Below are 13,170 nucleotides of genomic sequence, written 5' to 3' on the forward strand. Positions count from 1 at the left end.
TGACATGTTTATCTTTATCGCTTTTAGTCTTTAGTTTCAGTTTTGCTAGATCTAGTTGGGGCATGTCCCAACATTTCTAGTCAGTATAGAGGCTTATTTCAGACATAGATAGATTCAGCTTAGTATTGAGTTAATATCTTCCTTGTATTAAACTCATCAGTTTTCATTTATCCCAGTTATAGTATATGGGTATTCCCCATCTTTTCATTTTATTTATGATTTAGCTTCCGCATCAGTTTATTTTCTTTAGTATGGTCATGATCATGCCAGCAGGGTTAGCTTGGGATCACTTGTGATCCTAGGTCCCGTGTCCGCGTCTCGGGGGTAGCTCGGGGCGTGACATTGACTATATCACCGGGTAACTGCTACCTCCCACCAACACAGTTACCAGGTAACTCTGCACACCAAAGCTTAGTCAAATGGGAAAAATTATCTAGTTTTTTTGTCTCTGCTAGTCTGTTAGAATTTGAACCTTGTTCTCCAAGGTTAATATACGCTACATTGACCACTAAGCCACACACTTGTTTTTTTTTATAACCAGAACAGGGCATACTAAAAAGGAATAAGGTACTAAGTCAGACCCTTGCATGTTGATTGACTAGTTGAAGGTCTAATCTGAACAAGCATGCTTAAAGTCAATACAGACAGTAGAGCAACCTTTTGAATGCTCTACAGGGGAAGGGTGTGCGAAATTTGAGGTTTGGCAGACCATATATAACATCCTTCTCTCATGTAACAAGACAAAAACAAGCAAGCATGTCCTTCGTTGTCATTAAGGAAAAACAGGTTTCATTAAAGACAAAAAGGCAAAGGTATCCATCAAAGGTGCCATCAATTTCATTCAATCCAAACATCACTTCTAAGGATATAGTGCACCTCCATAACATTTTCAGATTCTAGCATAACCAAATCCCTAGAAGTTGATTCTAAATAATTCTTTGATATTGGTCAGGGAAACAAAATGCTCTCCAAATACACCAAAAGCTACTGCCACATTTTTTTAGCAAAATGAACAATGTTAGAAGCGATCTGTTTTTTTTCAAAGTGGCAACATTAGAAGAGATTTATTTGTTTCACTAATTCTCTAGAACATGTTACACACTATCAGCAGTAAGAGAAGTCTCAGATCAGGACTTGTTTCAATATCCTTTGGGAAGAGTGAAACATCAGGCAGAATGAATAGCAAGTTCCAAGGGCAGGTTATAGCTTTTGAGCAAGACAACTCATCACCGAGTAGAGACTTCTACGGTCTTTGTAACTTTAACATAAGATCACATAATCACTCCTATGCTAGTATTAGATTAAATGAACTTACTTCGGAACTAGAAAGACTTGACGCTGAGAAGAAATATTCTCTGGCAGCTTGAATAACAAGGTTTTCTGCTTTATCATTTGCCAACGACACTGAACCCACACCTTTTAAATAATTCCTCGCAAGTGAAAATTTTCCTGCTTTCAGCAATCCCCTGCAGAACTCCATCAAGACATACTCAAGATCTATGAAGCAAAATGCTTTCTCTTGCAAAGACTGCAAGTCAAGCCACATATTTGTCCAATCATTATCTGATCGTCCAGGCTGTCGGCGAACAAATTTGGATAAAATGAGACGAATTATCTGCTTTACACCCTTTTCATCAGAATATGCCTCCTGGAAAAAGCTGATAGGCTTTGGGACCTGAGAATTACAGGACAATAGTTGGAAACTATTATTACACAGGTTGTTACAAAAAGCAAAGAAGGATTCACTACCACAATCAGTAGTCAATACTACAAGCTACAACATGATCCATTTGTATAAAAATTACTAGTTTCTCGCCACGTGCCTTGCATTTGCTGAATAATACAGTATTCGAGTTTGTAAAGTAATACCAATATACAAAATTAATGCTTTGATTAGATAATTATACATGAAAAAATTAAGTACATGTGATAAGTGAGAATCGTCATCACTTGTTTGTCGATGTCAAGATGATTGATATTGAGGTCATGATAAATTTTTTGAGCTCATTACCCAATATGTAATGTTGCTACCCCTTGTAAATTCCTCACAACACCTTCTGGTTGCTGGATATTTAATACAATACCTTTTAAAGATAAAAAAATAAATAAACTGGAACTTCATAAATATGAAAATTTTATTGTGCACACAGCAGATCAGTCGTCACGTGGACCTCATCATTGACATTCTGTACAACAACGAGGAGGTTTTTCATATGAAGCTTATCGGATATTAGGTAACTTTTACTTTTATGTTTGTCCACCTGCTGGTTTTTATATTCCATTGTTTCCCTTCGCAAAAATCAGTGTTCATAACAGTGTTTTGTATGTCCTGCAGTGTTTAAACAGTATTTTTTCATTTTGACAAGTTTTCTTAAACAATTGGACGACTAGATTTATAAGATGACTTGAGATGCAGTTATTTGGTTCGTAACTAAGGGAAAATTAATGTGAAGGGCTTCATTTGATATTGCAACTTCCACGGATTTGTCTGTAAAAGGCAAATTTAAAGTGTGTAAAAAAAATCATGCCTATGAAATAGTAGTTCGAAAAGAGAAGGCTGTTGCAGGTAACTAGAACAGCATACTAATAAGTGCAATAAAATAAGCTTTTATAATTAAATAACAATATTTGGTGAGTGATTTTGGACAAATCAAGGTGAGCTTGTGTTTTACATAAACCAAATGATTCTTGAACTAACCTGATGTATAATCTCTCATATGTTTAACATTCGTCTATTGGACAAGCAGAAATTGAGGCTTAAGATTCTTGGCACGGAGTTTCAGAAAGACAAAAATACATTTGAAATTTGTAGTCTAATATGAGACTTAGATAAAATGTGGCTATGAGTCATCTCATCAAGAACAAAATGAGAATTTTCATGGTACATTATTTTTAAATATAAAAAAGTGGCATTCTTTTAGGAGAAACTAAAAGGGAAAGGATTGGTACAGAGTGAACATTATTTTACAGAACTCTATTCTACACCACTTGATATCCACGTGCAACACACAGTTTCAAAAATATACACGTACAATGCATACACCAAGAAACTAGATGTATATATATATAAAGAAGTAGTAAAGCCAGCGTCTTTATGGCACCACAATTTGTTGGGAAGAAAAAAAAACATCAGAATCATTGACCATTGTGATTTGAAGTTTGGCAATAGCAGTGGAAGTTAAGACCAATTTAGCATATGCTTTAAACAATTCAAAGATGCACCCAGGCCGGGTAATTATGGCTGCTAAACCATAAAAAGGATTGTAAGCAGCAATTTGTGGCAATGAGGGAGTACAGACAATCACCCCATATGAGAGTGAGAGAACATGTCTCCTATGAATGAATATGACAAAAGAGGTTCCAGGGAGTACTATTATCATCCAACAGATGCCTGATGACAATTTGGATCACGAAAACACTAGATTGCAGAACTTAGCCTAGACGGAAACAGCAGTATCCTGTGGGGGCTAAGAGAAAGAAAATCTGGGTTATACATGATTACTACATACAAAGGTAAAACCTAACCTGGTAAAGCGCCAATATTCTTCCTGCTTCAATATGACCTTCTGTGAGTCTCAACCTTTCCTTGAGACTTGCCGCTTCAGAATCTGTTAAACCACAATTTGGACAATTATTTCTTATCCTTTTCTGTAAGTAGTAACCTCTTAAGGAAAAAGATTAGTAGTGACTTCAGTAAAAGTTAAATAAGAATATTCAATTACTCAGCTACTTATTTGATGTCAGTCACAAGCGGTTTGACATTGAAAATACAAAGAAAGAGATATGTGAGACAAGAAACAAACTAGTATGGAACCAATACGACTATGACAATATTAAATTACCAGCTATGCCAAGCATTTATCAACAGTTTTTATCCGAACCGGAAATTATAAATAGGCAAATGGCAACTTCCACCCCTCCCTAAAAAGAGAGGGCGAAAAAGGAAAAGGAGAATAAGGGGAAAAGTCAATAAGTAATCAAACTTCAAAAATTCAATAAAAATGTTGAATCAAACACAAGTAAGAATCAACTAGTTTTTGGAATTCTATGCATTTCATGCAAGCCTGTGACATATTTTTACTTACATGACCCAAAAAAGAAAAGCATAGATGAGAATACATGGAATATCCATCATTAAATGTTAATCAAAATTTAAATTACATGTATCAAGAACTGATTTCAAAGAAATCTTAAGACTAATATGTAATCAACTTTTAGCTCCACACTAGCAGAGGAGAGGAGAGAGAAAGAAGTGAAGGTGGAAGCTTAGCAAAACCGCCACAGGTTGCTAAGATAGTAAATCACAAGAAGACAAAGCAGAAATTTCTTTGTTCTCAAGGTTAGGGGAGGGGGGGTTGGTAATGACAGGATTATAGCATTTTGTCAAAGGCTTACCACGTGGAAATGGAAGTTTAGACAAAATGGAGGCCATCGTACTCCACCTATCTGTACCAGAGCAAGCATATATGCAATGAAGAGCACAATCTACAACCTCAGCCTCATTATGGAAAAAGTTATTATTCTGGGCCTCTCTGCTACCCTCTTCAATTACAACTGAACACATCTCCAATTTATTCTCAGTGGCGATCTCCTTCAGCCATCTGACCAGAAATGACTCAGTTGAGTAATCTGTTTTCTCATCTCTGGAAGGCACAGTCAAAGAGTGAAACCTCTTTTTCATGAATGGAATTGCTTTACTATGTAGTCTTTTAATAACAGTATCTTCTCTGACCCCAATCAACATCAATTTAAATCTTTCATAATCAGGTAAGCTTTCCCATCTAGTAAGACTCATGGAGAAATTCATTTCTTCATTCTCCTCAGAATAGATTAGCTGGTGTAAGTAAGAAATCTCCTCTAGGAACGGCTGCAATTGAGAAATGCCTTTGCGACAAGCAAAGTCAATCAAGCACATGGAGTTATCGAGTTGCCCACTTAGGGTATCAATATCTCTGGCTCTTTTTTTGTACCAAGACGATAGTTCACTTACTGAAGGCCATTGACACCCCAAAAATTGTTTTACAATTGGCTCAGTTCTGATCTGAGTATAGCTCTCATGACTCTCAGGGACTCTGCTGATAATAAAAGTTACCATCTCATCACACTCAACCCAATCTTCTTCCCTCAAAGAAATACTTGGAGGAGGGGAACTCCCAGGAAGGAGCTGTCCATAAGTCTGCACCGGAACAGTCTCAGGGATGGCAGCTAAGACATCCAACAATGAGGAAGTTAAGGAGTAAGGATGACGCTTAAAGAGAAGGTTTAATGCCCCAATCTTGCCACTTTCTGCAAGTGCAATTGCAGCTTCTTTAATGGGCAAACTACAAAATTTCTTGTACTCCTGTAAAGAAAACCTGCAAAAGGCTAAGTCATTAAGTTTCAAGTCAGTAGAAACCATTTGAGTACTACTTTATTTAAAAGCATGATGATTTGTCCTAGTTTCAAAATCAGTAGGACCAATACAAAAGACAGGATAAGAAGCACACCTAATGAAATATAGGAAAAGAAACAAAATTAAACAAAAGAAAAAAAAAACATGCAATTTCACAGTTGGGTCATTGAGCGACAAGCCACTTTATGCCCCTAGAAGAAGTTTATGCTACAGTTTGAAAATGAAAACTTGTCATCACACATCTCAACCACAAAATCAAGTTAAATGTGGAAGTCAAAGGCGACATGGTAGTTTTGGAACCTCATCCCAATTTTGAAGTTTTCAGCTTTTGTCGACACTTCCAGAAAATCTAATTAGTTTAGAAGCTTCATAGACAATAATAAAGAACAGAGTGTTTGCTTTGTAATAACAACAAGACTGCTTGTGAGCATCACAACTTTCCAATCAGTCTTTCAATATAAACCTTATGAATCCAGAACAAAAAACATTCACAATAGAAGAAGAAAAAAGAACAGGGAGCAATAATATTATCACCTGCCCATGTTTATCCCAAGAAATGTCTCTATCCGGTCTCTGTATTGCAACAATTTAAGTCTTGCCACAAGACAATCCCACACCTTACTATGATCATCAACCTCAGGCTCAGAAAATCTGTAACGGTCAGTTATGCGAAGTCCAAGATCAAGCAAAGCTCTAACTGCGTCTTCAGTTGGTCCAAATCGACCCACACATTCAGAAAGTACGAAAACTTGATCCTTGATATTTGAAAGTAGTGTATTTATCTCATTTACACCCTGGGAGGAGTGCAACCACTGTGCCTTTAGAGCTTCGTCTTTATCTAGCCCATGCTGATCGGCAAACATGAGAGCAGCCTGATACTCTTGTCTGGAGATAAATATATCATACATTTCAGAAATGGATCGTTCAGAAAATGAAACTAAGCTCCATCGGAAATTGGCCCAGTCAAACTTATTATTCATATCACCATAATCACACTCCATAAGATGAAAGTTGCTTGCTCTAATTTCTTTAGTCGATTCATTGTTCTGAATGGATGGTTTTGTCTCCAGTAGAAAAAGCTTTCCCGACAACTGTGGTATTCTCTCTAAAAGGGGCAATGAATACATAGTCTCATCCTTCTTACATAGCTTAGCACCGGTACATATATTAATCATAGTGATGTTGCCATTCCTTTCTGCAACAGCAAGTACACCATCAGACCACCAGGCAAAATCTGTAACCCCATTCACGAGAATGTTCCCCTTATTTGACTCCTTATTTCCCTGATGTAATTCATTTCCCTCTCCATAAGAACATTTTGAGAGAGAACGCTGTTCCTCATCAAACTTAAAGGTATTCAAAGATCCTCCCATATCAAGAGTAGCGACGAATCTTCCCCGTGGTGATATTGACACCTTAGAGGAAGTTATATGACCGACATAATCTTTCGGGATAGAAAAGATACCCTCAAACTGAGTAGAAACGACAACTTCCAGGGCTAAGTTTCCCCTTTTCCGGCAAAGAGAAAGACTGTATAATCCTAGAAAAGAAATAATATCAATGATAAAGAAAAGTAATGGGTAGCTTGCATCAATTCGAAATGTCTGCTAAAACAAAATTAAGAATCAATTCATAAATATGTTCAGATATATTAAGAGACTTTGAGCTACCATTAGTAGTTAGCTGTAAACCGCCAGCACTGCTAACTATGGAAAATAAGCTCATTTCTGGCTGGTAATCCAGGCAGATCATATCCTGTGGAAACTGCTTCAGCATCGTCCCACTGCTCGAGGCAAGGGGTGAGAAAACAGATGCACTTGGATCTTGACTGATCTCAATGTCATGAATCAACCCATCTGCTGTAATTATAGTGAAGGTACACCTGAAAAAGAGTTATCCACCAAAAATAGATGTACAAGCTAAGTAAATAAGATGAAAAATATGAGAGAGAAGAAACCTTCACAAATAATTGAACTTACAAGCAAGATTTCTTCAAATCAGCATCATCCTGCACCATCAGGCCAACTACTGGTGAAGAGCTTTTTATATGACCCTTGGAAATTCTGGTAATTTCCTCACCATTAGCTTTGATGAGATAGATTGTGTCACTATCGTCAGCAACACCAAGAACATCATGAGTTTCAGACCAAGCCCCACAATGGAATGAAGTAATGCTTTTGCCTAGATGTACAGAGGCAGTAAATAATAGATAAGTGTGGAAATAATAGATAATTTTGGTTCAACGACCAAATAGGATCAAAAGAACAAGAAAAACACTGACAAGCTGCAGGCAGGAAGGCAGCTTTCACATGAAAAACAAAGAAGACCTTTGACATGTTAAAATAGTTGCCCTATTCTTGACGTATAAAGGAGGTTACTGCCACAACCGTTTGTTACTTCTATTTTAGCTTCTACTTTAGGTTCATGAAACTTACAGATAAATATTCCACAAGGTTTTTGGTAGTCATCATCCTTCTGCAGGATTGTTATCTGATTCCCAGATGCTACAGCCACAAGATCACCTCTTGGGGAAACAAACAAGGATGCATATCTCCTTACTTTTGTTGGATGCCCATGCTTTCTCCATCTCTCCTTGAGCTGGGCAATACCTTCATACATGACAAAAATTGATAATTTTAACTAAAAGGTCTGAACAACAAGTGAAGTAAAACAAATACTCTCTACATATAAAGTTTCTTGACCTAATTTCTTTTTACCTCGTTATTTTCTTCTAATTTCCTTGGTTCATTTCCTCAAAAGGAAAACTGCTTATCCTTCAAGAATTTTAAACTACCACTATCTATCTAATTGTAATTTAGATACTTTTTTTATGAAGATCGTAACTTAGATACTATTGTTTCTCAACTAGATAATGTACCTCTTTTCACCCTATTATTTCAATCTATTCTTCTTTTTTGGATGAAGTAAGAAACTTTATATAATAGGAATCAAGAAGATGCAATAAGTACAAAAGGGGGAAAGAGAAGTCAGCTTGGTACAAAAAGTGCTGAGATAGATTTTGCCAACTATATAACCATAAAAGACATCTAGCTTTAAGAGTGTGGCGAGGAGTTGAAAACGAATCAAAGCATCTGTGATTCCGTTCCTCTCTGTCCAGACACACCAAAATATACAGGCAGGAATCATCTCCCTGGCTTTCCTGATGGATTTGTCAACTTTCATTTGAGACCAGCATTCATAGGTTTCTCTGATACTATGTGGCATAGTCCAGCTGAGTCTAAAAATTCAATCTATTCTCTATCAAACTTTAATATAATAACCTATTCTTTCTTCTCGTGAATCTCTGCACTAGTAAACCACAGATAGTTTAACTAGAGGGACAAATTGCCTAAATTTCATGTGAATTCAAAACTGAAAGAAATAATTGTTTGTTTTTTATGCAAACTAATGTGAACCTTCAACACAATGCCTCCAAGCTAATGAGACTGAAACCAAAACAAAATGCAAAAGAAGAAAAAGAATCTCATCAGTTAAGAACCTCAGAGATAATATGCACTATAAGCATATGTATATGGAAATCACAACAATCAAATAAGCTATTCTCGAGAATGCAATGCAGCCTTCTGATAATCTCAAACTACTATGCAATACATCTATGTAGCGCTTGTTTGGACATTTACCTATATCCCTTCCGATGTTTAATGTTTCCAATATTTCATGTCATTCTTTTCTTTTCTTTTTGATAACCGAGAAATCCGTCTGTGACCCGCCCTTTGGACCAATCACAGCCTTCTAAAATCGGTGGATAGTGGGCCCGCCCCTCTACCCTTCTCCACTTAAATACCGGGCTTCGCTTTGCATGGTGTGTGGCTTGAACCTGCGACCTAAGACACAAATCCTCCACCTTTTGCCACTTGAGCTAGGCCTTGGGGGCTTCATGTCATTCTTAAGTAGTGATGATGAGTGACTTCAATACATAGTTTAAAATAACAAACTTATAGGGTAATACCATATCTTCTTTTCATGTTTCGATAAATAGCCCAATGTATTCTTTTTAAACTAATTCCATTTCTGTAATCAAATTCCAAAAAGAAGAACGATTGGAACTTCCCTTCGTCTTCATGATCCATGGTGAGATTTCTATCGACCTAAAACAAAATCTAACTCACACCCAAAAGGTGACTATATCCAGCTAACCAAATATTCAACAAACTAATGAATAAGCTCACATTCATATAACCAAAAAAAAAAACTTGCATTTAAATCACATCAAGGAAAATGAAACTAAAGAAAGCAGTCCTTTCTCATCTATCAACATAAAAGTTTCTAAATTTACAACAACAACAACATACCCAGTGAAACCCACTAAGTGAGGTCTGGAGAGGGTAAAGTGTAGGCAGACCCCTCAGCTCAAGTGCATCAAACCCAAGTAAAAGAAGAGGAAAACAATAAAGAAAGCAATGTAGAAAGCATAACAGTTAATAACAGCAACAAAATAATGTGGGATAAAAATTCAGTTTAAACAAAATTCAGTCAATTTAGTTGTAGTAACTTCACCAATTGCCCAATTCAACTAAAAAAAATGGATGTACCTGAGGAAGAAAGCAATCTTGAAAGATAACCGCTTTTGGCGCCTTCATTCAACTAAACCAAACACAAGAATGTAAGCAATTGAGGATAAATTAAAGAGATTCATCAAAAGAAAGACAAAATTCAAATCAGTGTAAAACCTGTTGATGATTTGGAGGATAATTGGAAATATATGGGCTAGAAGCATGATGTCGTGTCTCAAATAAGATTTCTCCGGCAGTTTCTTCCATCTATGAATTTGTGATCTTCGAGATCCTAAACCTTCATCAGCTTCAACTTCTTTGACTGTCGAATCTATCAGTCCGAAAATTTGTTTTGGGGTTTAATTGGTATGGGTTAAATTAGTGGGTTAGGGTCGGGTCAAAAGAGGGAGACGGGTAATTTTAACTGAAATTGGGGGAATGTATTAAATTAGGGGTATTTTTGTAAAGTTTGATAACGATAGAGATATATTTGAGTCAATTGTATAATTAAAGGATGAAGTTAATCAATAAATGAAAGCAAAGGTATATATTTGATCATTTCCCTAGTTTTTAATATTTGTATTGTTGACACTCAATTTTACTCCGATTTAAACTTTCATTATACTTGTGATATTTGACTTTAAATGTTTTGGAGATTTTTTTGAATTTATTTACATAACAATTATCATTTTAATATAATTATTGTTCTTTTCATTATTTCATTTGTTTTAATTTGTTTGTCCTATTTTAGATTGACACAAAATTAGAGTCATTTACATTTCTGATTTCATCATAAAACACTTGAGATCCATTAGTTTTCAATTTGTCTACCATCACCCCATTAAAGGGTGTATTTACTATACAAAATATTAGGGCGGTTCAACATAAATGGGGGCCTAAAGAGAAATTTCAATTTGAGGCCTAAAATATAAACAATCTTCATATACATATTTATTCAAAAAATATTTTTCTTACACTACTTAGATGAAAAATCTTAGTATTTAATATTGTTTTTTCAATTATTAGTCCCAATAAGATTTTATCAACTCAACGTTGACAAACATCCTTTCAGCGACGCAATTATTATATGAATTGTTAACATAATTCTATAAGTTTGACAAATTTTAAATAAAGAAAAGTGTTAGAACCATCAAATTTAATTCAAGAAGTTGATGATTTGGTATACCCCACTTTCATATGCTTGTTGTAATGATTGAAACTAAAATTTTGAAAGAAATAAAAAATATATATAGTTGTTGAACACTTTTCACTATTAATTCATATTTTTAACAAAGTACAAAAAAACATTAAAGAAAATAAAATATATAAATTTTTTTAAAAAAATATTTTTTATCATAAATAATCATTTTGAATATTTAGGGCCCCAAAAATTGAGGGTTTAAGACATATGCCTTATTATTAAGGGAAACTACATAAATGGGCCACAAAATTTAAAAGGGAAAATACATTAAAAAAAAAAAAACCTGAACTTAGCACGAAAACTTACTTTAGTACTTCAACTACACAGGTGTTTATATACCCCCCTAATCTCATTTAAAGTGAATAAATATCCCCCTTAATGCTGACGTGGCATAAAGAAAATAGTCAAGCGCATCTTTCTTTTTTATTAAAAAATTGATCCCACTAATATATGTATTATATAATTAAAAAAGAAAAAAAAATGCCCACCCGGCCACCCCTACTTTCATCTTCTCCAAACCCACCCACCCCCAATCCTTTTTTTCTTCTTCTGCAAAACCCCCCAGCCCTTTTCACTTATTTTGAACCCCTTATCTCGCCCCCTTTCTCCTTTTTCGAACACCCCATCGTACGCTACCTCACCTGCATCTTAATCTTCATCTTCTTCTTTTTTTCCAGATCTACTAAAGAGAGAAAAATCATTAAACTTCGTTCCGATAAAACTTGAGATTTCTGTCAAACAAAAGAAAATTTTATTAACACATTTTTATGATTTCAAAAATTATGATTGTTGTATGTCATGAAAAAATAAGGGTTTTTGAAGATGGAATATTGGAAAGGATTTTTTTATTTTTTACTAAAGGGTCGAATTCATCTACATTTTCAGTTGATTTATTTGTCCTCAAATATCAAAGATAGTAAAAAATCGGTAAAAAATTCAATGTAGGTCCATATTTGTTGCAATCTCACATCAATGGATATTGATAGAAAATGTATGAGAATTTTCTCAAAAGAAATTAGTGAAATTGTTAGAAGATATTGAGGTTGAAAATAGAGAAGTCATTAGTGAAAATTAATGATAATCAAGCAAGAAATGAGAAAACACTAATGGAGGTGGAAGGTAGTGCATCCATTGGAGAGACAAGGGGGGAAAATTAAATTTTAAAAATTGATTTCTGACATGGGAGAGAGAAGAAGAAGAAGGGAAGGAAAAAAAACAAAATTTTAAAACTGATTTCCAACACGGTTCTGACGTGGCAATGATGTGGCGTTGATATGGCAATGACTTGGCGCGTGTGTAATATACTTGCCATTGTGAGACTGATTTTGTATTCTTAAGGTGGTATTTATTCACTTTAAATGAGATTAGGGGGGTATATAAATACCCGTATAGTTGAAGTACTAAAGTAAGTTTTCGTGCCAAGTTCAGGGGGGTTTTTATGTATTTTCCCAATTTAAAATAATTACAAGTTCATACCCAAACCCATTGTAATTTCTGAAATACATATTCTCTTACAGTCCATACCCCCATTCATTAAGGCTGATAATTTTCACTTAATTGATACTAAATCAGCATCATATACTTTATTGGTATCATTAAGGCTGATAATTTTCGTTTAACTGATACTAAATCAATATCATATATTGTATTGGCATCATCAAGATTGATAATTTTCGCTTAACTGATACTAAATTAATATCATATAATGTATTGGTATCATTAAGGCTAATAATTTTCGCTTAACTGATAATCAGTATCATATATTGTATTGGTATCACTAAGGCTGATAATTTTTGCTTAACTGATACTAGGGGTGTACATGGCCGGATTGGTTCAGATTTTTCAAATATCAAACCAAACTATTTGTGTCGGATTTTTAAATTTATAAACCAAACCAAAAAAACTTGGGTTTTTCAGTCTCGGGTTTTTTCATATTTTTTTGGATTTTCGGTTTTTCGGGTTTTCCGGTAAAGTATTCATACAAACATATAATTACTTGTACTTCAAATATTTCTTTAGTCCTACCAAAATACAACTATCTAAGGTGTTTCTTAAGAAAATAA

The 13,170-nt window shown here is 34.9% G+C and overlaps 1 protein-coding gene across 1 annotated transcript in view; it reads right to left on the reverse strand.

The window, feature by feature from the left end:
- The window catches only part of LOC102589454 (MAG2-interacting protein 2), a 17,990-nt gene extending 7,729 nt beyond the window's left edge, over window positions 1-10,261 (reverse strand). Inside the window, exons 1-9 of the mRNA XM_006350440.2 lie at window positions 10,084-10,261; window positions 9,946-9,997; window positions 7,828-8,001; window positions 7,372-7,573; window positions 7,063-7,274; window positions 5,927-6,932; window positions 4,396-5,354; window positions 3,526-3,608; window positions 1,316-1,675 (exon numbers count right to left, since the gene is read on the reverse strand). Coding sequence (XP_006350502.1) covers window positions 1,316-1,675; window positions 3,526-3,608; window positions 4,396-5,354; window positions 5,927-6,932; window positions 7,063-7,274; window positions 7,372-7,573; window positions 7,828-8,001; window positions 9,946-9,997; window positions 10,084-10,173 — 3,138 coding nt within the window. The 5' untranslated portion in view covers window positions 10,174-10,261. The remainder of the gene's footprint in view (window positions 1-1,315; window positions 1,676-3,525; window positions 3,609-4,395; window positions 5,355-5,926; window positions 6,933-7,062; window positions 7,275-7,371; window positions 7,574-7,827; window positions 8,002-9,945; window positions 9,998-10,083) is intronic.
- Window positions 10,262-13,170: the final 2,909 nt, after the last annotated feature.

The sequence above is a fragment of the Solanum tuberosum genome, unplaced genomic scaffold (assembly GCF_000226075.1).
Source record: "Solanum tuberosum cultivar DM 1-3 516 R44 unplaced genomic scaffold, SolTub_3.0 scf00126, whole genome shotgun sequence".
NCBI lineage: Eukaryota > Viridiplantae > Streptophyta > Magnoliopsida > Solanales > Solanaceae > Solanum > Solanum tuberosum.